At 33.6% G+C, this 15,278-nt stretch overlaps 1 protein-coding gene across 5 annotated transcripts in view; it reads right to left on the bottom strand.

Annotated features, from left to right (window-relative positions):
* Positions 1-2,073: 2,073 nt before the first annotated feature.
* Positions 2,074-15,278, bottom strand: part of LOC105338218 (PR domain zinc finger protein 1) — a 39,213-nt gene continuing 26,008 nt past the window's right edge. For 4 of the 5 annotated variants that reach the window (XM_066070845.1, XM_011443221.4, XM_066070846.1 and 1 more), the window contains 3 exons: positions 13,337-13,459; positions 10,105-10,357; positions 2,074-6,313 (listed from right to left, as the gene is read on the bottom strand). In XM_066070845.1, the coding sequence (XP_065926917.1) occupies positions 4,458-6,313; positions 10,105-10,357; positions 13,337-13,459 (2,232 nt within the window). In that variant the 3' untranslated portion in view covers positions 2,074-4,457. Of the gene's footprint in view, positions 6,314-10,104; positions 10,358-13,336; positions 13,460-13,697; positions 13,837-15,278 lie in introns of those variants that run through there. The other variant, XM_066070848.1, reaches the window with a different exon arrangement.

Raw genomic sequence — 15,278 nt, forward strand, 5'->3', positions numbered from 1 at the left:
GCGACTGTCGTCTGCGAATCATGTTAAAAGAAAGAAAGTAATACATTTGAAGGAGGAAAATTCACTGTATTCAGATTTAACCTATGGCGACTCCGAGCTTGTTTTTCAAGTTGGACAAATGTCAAGATTTTTCCTTTTATTTGTTGGTAAAAAGCATAACATGTTTACATAAGTGAATTTATTTTGGGACAAAATAGAAATATATATATTGTAATAACGTGTAGCATAGTTTGCAAGAGTTTGAAAAAAAAAATCTTCGTCACTTTTCGAAATGTACAAATACTGCTATAAGTAGAATAGTAGACTATTATTAAATTGTGCGTGGTATAAATATATATAGAAAGTCTATTTCTGAAAGATCAAAGGAAGTACAAAAAGCTTCTCTGGGCTCTTGAAAGAATGACTCTCTTACTATTTTCAGTATTTTTAATTTTCATTCACCGTATTCTCTTATTCAGCAATTGTAACGTTGCAACCTGCCTGCAAATTAACATAATTATGTCACATATAACTTTTGCACTGAAACAAGAGCGATGAACTCTTTCTCAAGCGTTTTATGACTGCAGAAAGTGATGCAATTATTATCCAGTGTCGCCAAAGGAACAGTGCAGTGAGTATTGTACTTGGGAGAGAGATATTTATAATAGAATTAACGGAGGAAGTCACAGACGCGGGGTCAGTTCTAATCGGGGAAAATTGTAAAAGTTTGAAATCAGTACATTGCCCTCAATTGCTGATATTTCAGAAACCTTATCTTCAAGAGGGCTAGAATTCACCCTTTCTTATCCCATTTTATGCAAAATGGTCATCCAACGCTTCTATCTTTTTTTTTTGGTTCAAACTGCCAAAAATCTTTTGTAATATTTAAATGAGCTTCGGTCACGTGCCAATTAGAACGTTTTTCACTGGCAGCCCACTGGAGATTATGAACTTAATATTTTAATCAGTTCATAAATCAGATTTATCATATTGTCAGGCGGGGATAAATTCTTTTTAACACATGCATTTTAATTGCAATGGAAACTGTGATTGCTATCTTAAGCAGACATTAAGGAACAGCCTTTCACCTTCTTTGTCCTCTAAAATAATACGCTAGCTTGTGGAAAGAATATGACCTTGGAAATACCCCCCTTCCTTTTTTCACTGAAAAATTGCACGTGTTGCATGAATGATATGAATCATAAAAAAAACAATATTACCAAGTCCATGTTTCCTTGTATTAAGATTTGGTTTTAATAAAATTATTTGTTTCACGAAATATTCAAACGCAAATCACGTGACGTACGATTTCAGGTAAATTTTTTTCCTAACGTTTGAAACAAATGCGCATTTGGTCTTTTTAACATATATGAATATAAATATTTTGGATAAAACATTGAAAAATACACATGTATATTCTATCAATGTTAATTTGTTGTTTTTTTTTTCTTTTTATACATAATTTCATAGAAAATATATTACGTGTTGAGAATTTTCTTTATTAAATGTCAAAAGTTCTTACCGTCGTAAGCTTCGTATCAGAAACATAGGTACATGTATATTTAGCATTAAGAGTTTTGTGTAATTTCGACATCGATAAATCAACAGGTAGAAAATCTCACTTTCGGATTGCTTTTCCTATATATAAAGTATTTTTGATACATTATGTAAAATATAAAATTGAAGAATACATTTATAACAAAAATAATTTAAATTCATTTGTAAAGAGGACATAACAATTTATGATTGCATGAATGCAATACAAGCCCAGTTTGCATCTGTCATAATCATACTACTGTTATAAAAACATATTTTGAATTTTTTGACTTAAATGTTTTCAGTGCCTTTTATGTTTTTCATATACCTTTTTGATTGTTGTTGGGTTTTTGTTTTTGTTTTTAGGTTGGTTTTTTTTTTGGGGGGGGGGTCTCAAAAATAGAAATCGTAAATTAAAAAAAACGAGAAAAAAATCCCAAATGAATTGTTTGTGTATATATATTTTTATTTTTTAAATAATATTCAAACATAAACAAGTTAAGTTTAAAAAATTACACAGTCTTCAAAAAGGAAAACGAAGTACAAACATTATAACCAGTTCATTTAATTTTACATTTAGAATATTGTTTGTTCAACAGTGGGGGTTTTTAGTAAATAATTTTTTCAGGAAAAAAAAGAGATGGCAGAAAAATATTTTTTGTCAATATAACATGTTTTCTAATATCAATCGCGATGTCGGTACCAGTCGGAGAATTGTGACTGTTAAAGCAGACAATCTATTTTAATTTGTTGAAGAAAAAACCCATAAAGGTGTGCTATTTTCAAAAACCCAATGATCTCTATCAACTTGCGCACATTCTATTTAAGAACAATTTCTCTTTTCTCTTGATTTTTGGTTTTTTTTTGTTTTACCTCTGAAACGTACCACCTATCATTTAGATCTAACTATTAGAGTTTTCTATTTCACCGCTTTAAACCGACCGGTCGTAAAGCATCCCTTAATTGATAAATATTGACACAAATTTCGACAGAAAGCGAAACATTTCCGCTTCTAGTGTTGACAGAAAACTTTCACAATCAATTCTCTCCATTGAGCCACGATAACCGTTCGCTATCTATGCCTGTCAATTTCAACTGCCAATTTGCGTTCGAGATCTAATCGCCGCATACGACTACATGCAAATGATGCAAGAGCTTAATTCAATGTGCTTTTTTTTTTATTTGCCGGTTGATTTTACTAAATCATTAGTTAAAGAGACCTGTTAGATGATGCGTTCTCTGCATCATTTGTTTCGCTAATGGGGGCCAACATTTAAGAACAATGCTTCGAACTCTCCAGATAAAGATTTTCACTAATTTCAATATGGTGTCAACCTGTTAATTCCCTGGCATGGCCACAGAGGAGAATTTGCATAGAAATCTTATAATTCACCAGAGAGAAAGAGTCAAAGGGAAATGACGGTTGTCTAGCGATTTTGAAAATTACTCCGACGATTGTGTAGATTAGAGCGGACACGCTTGAAAAGTCTAAGTAAGACGATTCCAGAGCGCCCGGAGACTCCCAAATTGTCTCCTGGAATTTATTAAACAAACACGTTTACTATACAGTTACGTAGAACGGCTCTGTTAATTTGACAGAGAGCTCCGGACCATTCCGGTGTCATTAATAACTCCCAATCTCGTTTCTCTGTGATATGGACGATATGGCCGATGTGCCAAGGGACTGCACTCGTGCCAAGGGAGATAATCATGACAATTGATTTAGAAAATTTAAGAAAAAACCTTTTATTTACCAATACATTATCTTATCTCCTAGAGCATCAGTGACGCTGAATTTTCTCTGAAGCCCAAATGCCATTTCTAATCCGGCCTATTGTAGTCAATTTTATAGCATACATGAAGACTTTTCCCTATTGTAAACATTGAAAACAAAGGATTAACATTATGATCCCCCATAACGGACCAAAATAGATAAACAATTTGTATCTCATTGAAAGCAGAATAAAAAGGATTTCATCAGACGATAACATTTCATTAGAAGTAATGTTGTTTCCATTGAAAATCCCTCTTAAATTAACAAAATTTCTTTGTTCACAGTTCTTATGCTTTTGGGAGCACGTTTTATTAACCATTTCAATACAGTCATTGAACTGAATAAGTATATTCATTAGCAATACTCTTAAAAATGATTGTCAATAGACATAAATGCAAATGAAATGCCAGGAAAAAAATCATACAAAAACAAAACGTCATCATAACATGATGACATTCACAAAATGCAAGAGCCATTATAAGAACAACAGGTACAAATTCACATTTCCTAAAAAAAGAATTAGTGGGAAAACACACAGCAAAAATTTGTTAGTTTCACTGATATCAGAAAATAAATATTTCCTTGCTGCCAATAAAGTCATTCAATTCAAAATTTTCAACATGGTCAGGTTTCATAATTTTTTTTTTTAAGTTTTAAAACAGGGTTAAAGAATATAGTGCTTTAGCATTTAATACATGTAGCAGGAAGTTATGAAATCAAAAATCCATGAAAAAAAATAAATACAAATTGTTTTCAGAGGCTGCTGAGCTGTACACTTAAATTACAAAGAAGACTGGTATAACCTAAAAAAAAATGTACCTTAAAAATCACAACTCAAAAGAAAGAAAGAAAAATAAATTATACAAAAACAATTCAACTCTGTTTAAATAACATAAAATATAAATATTCAGCAAACAAAAAAAGTTATATTTCACCTGTCATGGATATATATATCATTATCATCATCACTCTTAGTTCTTGTCAAATCAAATACACAATTTATTAAGGGATGCAACTCTTCTACATAAGGTCTGAATGTGTATATATTAAATTATCATGCTCTACTTTGTTATTATGCATCTTTTACATGTATAATTTAATACAGTATTTTCCAACCATAAAAAACAGTTCTAGGAAATTTCTAATCTGTCACTATAGTTTAATTTGATTAAACTGAGACGGGCTCAGGGTTTGAGATAAGGGGTGGGGATGACAGTTTTGGGGGTGAGGGTGACATGGTATACTCCACTGGTTTCTCAAACACACTGGTGCTGCTGTTTTCGGGGTCAGAGAAAGCCGGTGAGGGAGGGTTCTTCTCCCCTTCTTCGTCACTTCCAATCACGCTGCTACTACAACTGTTCAAACGTAAATGATTCAAGCTTCCGTTAGCACTAGGACTGTCTGCGTTATTGTTAAAAGAGTCTAAATGACTTTGATTGGAGAGGTCCTCGTCCAGCTCTTGGTCGTATTTTTCGAATTTCTCGCCTTCCATGTTTTCGTTGTATCCGTCTTGCCGGTCTTGGCTGATGACCTCGTGATGAGTATTTTCTAACAGCGTGTTGTAGTCAATGTTCAAACCGGGCGGGATGCAGTTGCCAGTCTTCCAGTGAGTTTTGAGTCCACTCGCACTGATGTACTTGCGGTTACACTGAGGGCACTCGTATGGACGTTCATTGGTGTGCAGTCTTTTATGAAGTTTAAGATGGACGAATTGAGTGAATTTGGCTGGACAGAGTTTACAATGAAAGGGCTTCTCCCCCGAGTGTAGGCGCATGTGAGTTTTGAGGTTGGAGGTTGAGCTGAATCTCTTTCCGCAGACTGTACACTCGTGAGGTTTTTCGCCTGTATGGACAAGATGGTGCTTCTGTAGATGAGCGAGCTGGGTGAAACCTTTGCCACAAGTCTGGCAGACAAATGGCCTTTCCCCAGTGTGAGTGCGAAGGTGCACCTTTAAATTTGACAATTGTCCGAATGATTTATAACAAACATTACACTCATAGTGCATCTTTCCATCCTTCTTTCTCAGAGGATAGGGCAGACTTCTGTGTCCCCGTCCGTGAACCCCCTCCATTCTTGGTTTTGTGAGATTGAGGACCTGCTCTGGCTGAGGCATCATGGGTCGAGGTGGAAATGGCATCGGTGCTTGCTGGTTGCCCATCTGCTGGAAAGGAGGCGGAAACATTTGCCAGGGCATTCCTGGGTATGGGCCAAATGGATACATGGCTGGAAGATAGGGCATGGATGGGGTGGGGAAATACAATGGTGGCCCAGAATGGGGAGGCATCTTGGACATAAATTTGTTTTCTTCTGGACGGCCCATGTATGGAGGCATAGGCATGTTGTTTTTATCCATCATCGGGTTTGGCTGCATGAACTTGAAAAAGAATGGATTGAAGGGGTTGAATTGGTCTGGATGAGGTGCACGATCCTTCAGATCTTTGGGACTAGATTCTTCGGTTTTGATTTTCGGCTCATGAGCAGGTGAGATTTGTGATTTGATTTCATTGGGTGATTTAAAGTCAAGTGGAGACATATCTCCCTTCAGCATTTTGTCTGGCACATCTTCACCATTTTCCTTCATCTTCTTCATCAGCAGACTATCAAACACCGCACCGGACGATGATTTCTTTGGAGTGCTGTGTGCCATGACCGGTTTTGGGTGGAAAGCAGATGGTGTGGAGCTAGCCTGAAAGATAGACATTGGCGACAGCCTATCCCTCAAGTAACTGATGGGCGGAGACTTAGTGGGGGAGGGGATAATTTCCATATTTTCTGACTTTTTGCGTTCCTCTCGACTCCTCTCAAGATCTTCGCTAGTGGGCGAACCATCTCTCTTATGTAAACTGTAATCAATGGCGAAGCCATCGTCTCGACTGCTGTCACTACTTTCGTTTTTGGACTCCTTCGTCAGTTTTTCTGGACAGAATTTGGAATCGCTCAGGTCCGGTTTGAATGCGTTGTGACAGATAGGAAGAGGAAGTAAAGGTTTGGGCATGGTGATCTGTCGCTCGATATACTGCCGCCCTGTTAAAAGTAAAAAAAAAAGTATCCTTTAATAAAAAAAATCTTTACAAAAGTATTAACAAAGTATAGGTTTATTTATTGACCATACTAACATTATGTCAATTCTATCAACCAGATTTCATCAATTCATGAAAAAAATTGCCAGACGTGTCGAATGTTTTCACAAGTTTTTATTTATGAAAGTTCTTTGACCTCCATTATAAAAGTCTCTAACTTTTATAATGATCAGTTTTTCTAAATCGCAGCTTTCATTACATGTTCGGAAACGAGAAACTTGATTTAGCAGCACAAAGGCAAACATCAATATGTATTATAAAAACATTCTTATTATATGACATTTTTGACATTTTCATTTGTTGATTTTCATTTCATTCAACTGTCAAACCTGACTCCCAACAGGCAAAAAAAATGTGTTTTTAATTGAAAACCTTGAAAGCAAAATTGAGGCAATAGATTAATAATTTAATGGTGTAAAATTTACAAAATGGTGAAAGTCATTAGTGGTAATTCTTTTGAAGGAAATCCGAGATGGCTGTAAGCTTTAGCAGATATTTACTAAAATCACTTTCATTGATCCCAAGTGGGGAATCTAGCCATTGAAATGATATACTGTTTAAACATCAAGGCTTCGCTTTTCATTTGTAAAAGGCTCCAGCTAGAATATGAAATGCCACAAAACCATGCAAATAAACAACTACATGTATTTGGAATTACTGATGTAAATTTTTTTTTCTCTCACTGACCGAGATGGCGAAATGACTTCAGAATCAAAAAAGAGAGAGAGAATGAGAGAGAGAATAAGAGAGAATGAATGAGAAAGAGAGAGAGAAATAAAAGAAACAAACAGAAAGAAAACTACAGAGAAATCAACCACTTTTAAACTACACAGAAATCCCACAAGATCCTATATAAAGCCACTTGATCAATTGTTGCGAAGAAAAATCAAATCAAGTGTTAACAGCCCTTCAATTAGCAAAACAGTTGTGATCTGATGTAAAAGTTGTTTATTTAATCGAATGATTACCCTGCGACGATTAATTGCCGACTCTTGACATTCCCCAGTAGTTGACCGAATCGATTGATTCAACACTTGAGTGTGGAGAAAGTAATTTGCTCTCATTACAAAGTCTCGAAAGGAAAACGCTGAGTTCAAACAACGTGATAATTTTTCTGCACTCTGATACAGGCCTAGTTATCCTATAATTAGACACTGATTTAGGGAACTGCCAATTGTTAAAAATAAAAAAAAAACGAATTTTTTTTTCTTATTATTTGGGCTTCGATAATTAGGAAATCTAAAGAGGTAATGGGCGAGCGGTGATGATAGGAAACGTCAGTTAAACGATATGCACCGACAAACTGCAGTAAAAGTTGAAAAAATAATTTGAACAGTGTACTAGTTATAGATACATTGTTAGATGAAATATATAAAAAAAAAACTGCTGTTGAAAAATCAATAGAATATATTTCAAATGGGTAATATCATAAGATATGAATTTAATAATGGAATTCATCATGATTTGTAATTATGATGATATTAATTAATTATTTTAAAGTAATACAGTTATTAATAAGAAAGAAAAAATCTTTTCTTTGAAATTCTGATTCTATCAAATAATTATAAATAAATTCATCTAAATAATCTAAAAAGAAAATAAATAGGTTATGTAAGATACTTAGGCTAGTAAAATATAAAATATTGACATGGGTAAAAAGTGTTTTGCTTTAAAATTATATGTAAAGAAAATAATATTTATATCTTGTATATAAGATATTTATAATTATGCACTGCTTTCAATAGTTTTAAATTTAAATCTACATGGACAAATACATCGAAATCCCTTGCATGAAATTAGATATCAAATTTACCATTCATTAACACATCATCAAAATATAACAGTCCTAGGAAGTGTAAAAATGATTTAAAATCCCCGACACCAGTGTAAACGATATGCTTAACTTTTAAAATATAGCAAAATTTTCTATTCAGAAATCATTTTTACATGCTAAATTATGGTACAATTTTACATAATTGGTCTATCTTGCATAAAAAGACCATAGCATTTGCTGTCAATTTTATTTTGAAAGTGTCAAATGGGAATGTCACAATACCGTAATGATTATATTTAAAAGTATATTCAAGACACAATCTTCATATTCAAGCAGATATCTACAATGTACCTATACTATCAGATTTCATTTTCTGTTAGGGAAAATAAAATTTTTCTTTATCTGTTTCATGTACAAAATAAAGGCCGCCTTTAGATCTAATTATAACGCACTATAATCGTTAAAAAAGGTGACCAAGTCTAGATCTGCTGATATAAATATTTTTTGAAAAATTTCATTATTAAGTGAAAACGATATGGTAGATTACGACTATGCTTTTCATTTATCACAAGACACCAAAAAAATTAAGATTGAGCTAGACTTAGGTTTCCGGGCATTTACGAGGACAGTGAAAGCATCATTATCTATTAATCAATGCAAACAAACCAGATGTTACATCAATTTCTTTCTTGCCATATTTTTCTCTCCCAAATGCAATTCAATGTATCAACCTCAAATTTGTTACATTAATACGAACAAATGCCTAGAGGGTTTGGTTTAAAATGACAATGAATTGGGTTTTTTTTTGTTTTATCCTTTAAAAGATATCTTTCTTTTCACTGGCAATTTTTCAAATTTGGTCCTGTGTATAGCAATCAAGATTCAACAATTTAAAATAAAAAGATCATGATTTGCTAGTTGACTATGAATTAAGGCGATCATTGAGATTATCCCTATTGAGCTTCACTGATCTTTCGCTTCGTCGCTGCTCCAACATTCCTGATCGCATTTCAAATTCTCATATTTGCGTGCAAAGAACTTCATGAGAAAATACCTCCTTGGAGGCGAACCTATTGTTTTTTCCCACTTTAATCACATGGGGCCATCTTTGAAAATCAAGATGTTTCCAACGTCCCTGCACTAGCTATCTACGATTTCAAAGTGTCTGTGAATATTGTCAGGCATTTTCCTTGGGGTTTCTCAATAACAATAAACTCGGGAAAAGTCAACTTTTGATTATGCCTTGCAGGCTCCAAGATTCACAAAGACATGTCTAATATCAGAAAAATACCCAAGAAGAAATGTCTTATTTCTCATTCAGACTGGTTCCATTTTCAAAGTGACTGCGGAAAATTAAACTTATTAGCAGACAATAAAAGCCAGCTTTATTTACAACAAACAAAGGTTAACGATTTATTATTTCTAAACAAGACTTAATGAAAATCCATGATTTTTTTTAGCTTTCAACAAAGTAATTATTTTCTGTTTTCTATTTTCCTAGAAAAAGCTTTTCAAGAGAACTTCCAATATATATAAAAGATCATTGAATTTCCGACACAAAAAGATATTTGACCAAGAATTCTTTTGTTCTCTTCAATCTGTTATATCTTAAAATAAGAGAAAATCATTTAATCAGCCGAAATATCCTTTTTCAACAAAACTATCAATTAAGTTTAACATGTTTCCTCAATATTGCACCTTCATTTTATTGTCAGTAAATGAAAGCTTAATTATAAAAGTAAAAAAAACAAACAAAAAATACTTCAATATAAACAGATATTGGAATGTGGTCCAAAAAATTGCTATTCATCTAGGAAAAAAAATGAAAGGTATAACCAAAAACACATTTTTTTTTTCACCCATTTTATGAAAGATTAAGTCTTTTACTAACCAATTAAAAAGCCCTTAAACGTCACAAAATCAAATTTTTTTTATAAAAAGGGGAAATAACTGTAACTTACTCCAGTTTTGCAGCATTTCCTCCCCTGTCAGGGGGCAGTTGAGGCGGTCAGCATACTCCCTACAGTACCACACCATGAGCTCCGTGTTGGGGGGGATGGGCTTCGTCGTGTAGAAATAAATATTGAAGTCTATCTGACACGCGATTAAGTTCTGCTGGGCTGCCGTGTAGGCGAAATTTGTGTAGTGCATCCAGTTGCTGCGTGTCACGTCGCTGTTGTCAAGGAACTGGTAGACATTGTTGTTTTTGAAAACCTGAAAAGGCAAAAAAAAAAAACCACCATTTTAAAATTTGTAGAATTTTCATAGATTTTTACATCAATTAAAAATAATGTATTTTTTATATTCATGATTTAATTTCATTAACATAATTAAGACAAAATCAAAATTTATGCGTATGTAAGATCTCATCGAGACAGAAATAAGACCGTAACTAGTTTTGACTGAAGCCAACAAAATGAAAATCAAACACAGAACCATAAGATTTTAAGTATTAACTTCCAGGTGTTCACTCTCCAACAAGTTGTTCAGTAAAACATACGAGGAAAGTATCTGTATGATTCAAATGACAAGAGATCTTGAACGACCTTTTGGTTAAAAGTCATATTTAAGGGGGAAAAAACCTGTTTCAAAAAAAATTTTATCAATGAAGAGAGGAAACTAAGAACCAAAAAAAAAAAAAAAAATTGGTTTACGATCAGAATTAAATATAACTCATGCTACTGAAATAGTCGGCGTGTCATTCCGTGTTGCGTTAGGGGGTCCAGGAAGCGAGGCGCTCCGAGTGAGTTATTATCCCGATATCGCCTCCATCTTAATGCAATGGTAATGTTCATCGTACTATAAAACGTGTGTCACTTTGACAGAATCTCAGATATATATAACATTACCGAAAATGTAGTGATAAGCAATTCTTCTTTCAACTTATTTTTTTTTGTTTCTTCAAATATATATATATATGCGCCGACAGATAATCTTATTTTTTATTCGAGTACAGAACTTGATTCTTGTCCGTGGGGGATGTTTCAAGTTTGTCCAATGAGGAGAGACAAGGATTCAAAAAAATTATATTGCTCTTACAAAGTGTTAGCAGGTTTTTATCCATAGATAAGATCAACTTATCTCGCCTTTCTCTCTCTCTGAGCAAAAACCAGCCATATTGAGTATAGACAGTTATGATAACATTTCGGTAACATGGCAAAAAATATATAAAGGTTTTTTTTGGTTTTTTTTTGGATGTAATCACTTTTACAAATGTCAAAAGTGCACTATGGAAAATGAATGGAGAGAGTTCCCAGATCTTTCTTCTTAATTTTTTTCTCTTTTCTTCGAAATTTCAAAGATTATTAGGGTAAAAATTATGACATATTTTATATACATTTGATAATATTCAAAATCATGAGCCGTTAGGGCCTTTATCATACAAGTGCTTGGCAATGAATCTATTTAAACGGGCAATTTCCTTCTGCAATGATTTTAAAGTGTCAACACATTTTACACTGAAATTCTGAAATGCCTTGGATCAACCATCAGATAACATCTGTCAATTGAAATTTATCTTTTCACTTTCTGAAGTAAAAAAAAAATCTTAGTTTTCAATCTACAAGATAAGGTTTAACTGAAACACATGCTTTGATAAAAATATCTATTTCTCAATAGTCGTATAAAATGTAATTGAAAAGTCGTCCCTAAAAACCTAAAGAAAAACATATGGACATACCTAAGATATTTTCACTGGGTTTTACTTTCAGTCATAAAAGAGATTGCCATCAGATACAATATTGTTCATACTTGTGAAATGACATCATAGAAATGAAAAACTTTTCTCATATTTCTTAGTTTTTTTGCATGCTCCTTAATACTTAAAATGCATTCATACTGGGGTGTCTGTATGTACATAAGAAACAAAATGAAATTTCTCCCCCAAAAATACGAAACTCAACTCGACGACCACTGAACTTTTTATCAACGCAGAATTCCCTATCTGAAAGTAAATCCTGTAGTTATCTCATTTATGTATCTGGGCACTGTTTGAAAGAGAAAAATTTGAAAAGAAAGTCATAACGATTTATAGATGAAACTAATACGTGAGAACAGGCAGCCAGAACTTGTACAATGCTGCAAGGTTAGACGGAGAAAAATATTTATCCAAATAAAAAAAAAAAAAATGTTTTTTTTAAATTTCTCTTTCAAATTCTTTCTTTCTCGGTCAAACCTTCCCTGGCCATTACTCGGAGTATGTGATCGAGAGCATATATATAAGGGGGCTATAAGGTACTCGCGTACACAATACTCGAACTGATACTGCTTTTAGTTTTAGATGGGTTATCGGAGAGGCTTATAATGCTTGGGATCAAATGAAAGTAAAATACATCTGCAAACAGATACTGAGTATCTAAATTACCCACAGGCAAAATTAAAGATATAAAGTAACCTAAATAGAAGATATTATTGCTGTACAGATGTTTATCAGAGATTTCTTCATAGGGGCTGACTTTCAGTAAGGGAAATGCTCGTGGTTTTTAAAAAAAAAATCAATTAAAAATTAAATGCACTTAATTTTTTTCTACTCTCACTTCCACAGAGAAGAAGTCAGAGTGGTTTAATATCATTTCAATTTTGACCATCTTTAATTACCTTGTTTATGCAAAGTTTCCTAAAAAAAATTTTCCTTATTTCAATTTAATAGGATATGTTAATATTCTAATGCATAATAAAGCTTGAATAAAAATTATTCACTCTATCTCTCTTTCTTTCTTTTTTGGTCTCTCATCTTTTAAAGGAAAAAACCATAATTGAATTCTTTGTAAGCCATTATAATACATAATTCTTTTATTATTTCCTTTTAATTTCACTTCATTATTAAAATAACATTTTTAAATTCAATTAAAAAGATGGAATTGTAAAAAAAAATATCAATGAAAACACATTAAATCTTTATCAGCATTGGGGGAAGAATATTATCTGTCAAAGACTGAAAATCAATTTGTCACTCAATTTAAAGGCCTGCATGACTGTAAATGGTGTAAAAATCGGGAGTCAAATAAACCAGAGAGAGAGAGAGAGAGAGAGAGAGAGAGACCCAAAAATCTAAAGAACTAAATTTCATCAAAATCTAGGAGAAGTGGTCAATAATTTTCAATGAGACAGAGAGATAGAAAAAAGAGAGAGAAAAAAACCCCTAAAAGTTGAGAAATTACAACAAATAAAATTTTAATAAAAAAACATTTTTACCTTCCAAAGAGAAATTCTGTCGGTTTCCTTCCTGCTATATGGTTCACGGGAAAAGACTTCTCCAACAAGTGGTCCAAATCTGGTTCCCCGAGGAATATGGTCAAGACTCCAAACTCCGAGTCCCTGGAGAGAGAGAGAAAGAGAAGAAAGGGATAAATAAGTCATCAGACATCAAATTAAAATAAGACAAAATAAAAAAAATTAGAAAACCAAACCAACAAGGAAATGTTCCTATACTTGAAACTGTGATAACAGTCTCAATGTTATTAGCTTTCTTAGCCTTCAAACAAACAAACAAACAAATGAACAAGAATGACCAGTTCTCGAGTCAAGGATTGAATAATTAAACAGGAAACATTACCTCTCAAACAATTATATTCTCAAAAGCACACACAAGACTTCTGCGCGGCCAAGCTCCAACTATATAATACGCCGAATTATGGAATCTTTTTTATATTATTTTTCTTTAAATGACAGGAACTTTTTCCTTCTATCACAGATTTTGTATTAATGAAGAAAAAGGCTAAAGATCCTCTGGTTTTAAATCAGGCTTGGTAGAGATATAAATTATAGATTGGACCCCCTACCACTCGCCAAGAGATAGCAGAGACAGGGATTTTTTATATACATATATATGCGGCGGCGCTCACACGAGTCGTCAGTAAAAAAATTACATCTAATATTTTGATGCCTCCAATGACCCTCGTAAGTTCAGCAGCTTCGTTTTACTGATACCGCCACCCAGGGGGTGTGTAAAAAAGGAAAATCTCTTGATAGAGGCTACGAAAAACGAAAATACTGAGAGAGCTACGGGGCCCATCGGGTTGAACGTGCAAAAGTGTGTACAGCTGTCAAATCGACAAGTGTTTATCCAATGAGAATCTCCCTCTTCAGACGATTGATGTTCTAAGAGATTTGTTCATTGATCATCATCACCAAATTTGTTCCCATCAAGAGATGACCAGAATCAAGCTAGTTTAGAAAGAGGTGGGTGGTTTTGACTTTTGAGGTTTTCAAAGGGTATGTATATGTCTTTATCAATACAGTTGAAGGAGTCAAAGCACCTTTTGAATGATTGACTAATTCAGCAAATAAAATATTTTTTTTCTTCAAAATATTCAAAAGGGAAGAGAGGTGTTCAAAGCCAATGCATAGAGTCTATTAATAATTATGATATCATAATATTAACAGAACTTTTAACTTTTTCATAGGAATCTTTTAATAATAAATTATTTTTTGCATGCAATTCATTGGTGAGAAGGGGGAGATAATTCAACATGCATGTGCAACCCTTGAGGAACACGTGGGTCCTGAGTATGATAGAGATCTATAATAACAACGAAGCCACTAGAAAATCTCCACGGGAGGGGGCGATACACATTTCTCTAAAATAATAGACCCAAGACTCACTTCACAATTTTGCAGGTGAAAAAAAAATTAGTGAAAATAAAGACATGTACAGAAAGAGAGGGAGAATTTAAGAGAGAAAGAGAGAGATTCAGACAAAACAAAGTCCCTGTGTATGGTCCATGCAATTACCACAAGATGAGAAGAAATCTGGGCTTGGTTTTAAAAGAAGGAACTGAGTACAGGAAGAAAAAAACACTTCTGTTTAAAAGCCCCCTACTTGACGAAAGCCAAAGTACTCCCCCCGAGTTTGAAATTCAGCCATCGACGGGACAAGGAAAGTGAATAAGTCCTTGTGCTTCAAAGGAAATTTTCGAAAGCTGTCAACACACTCGTCAGAATGCGGTGCTGAAAAGCCACTCTGTGGAGCAATGGATGGTTTAATTAATTCGATAATACTTGAAAAGTGAAAATTCAGTCAACTAACTCACACCTGCAAATCTGCAAATGATATTTTTCACTATGAAAACATTTACCAGAAATTCATCTACTCAGCTCCTATTAAAATACAAAGTTCTGATCTGTACTGAAACCT

This window comes from Magallana gigas, chromosome 9, assembly GCF_963853765.1.
Source record: "Magallana gigas chromosome 9, xbMagGiga1.1, whole genome shotgun sequence".
In the NCBI taxonomy this organism is placed as follows: Eukaryota; Metazoa; Mollusca; class Bivalvia; order Ostreida; family Ostreidae; genus Magallana; species Magallana gigas.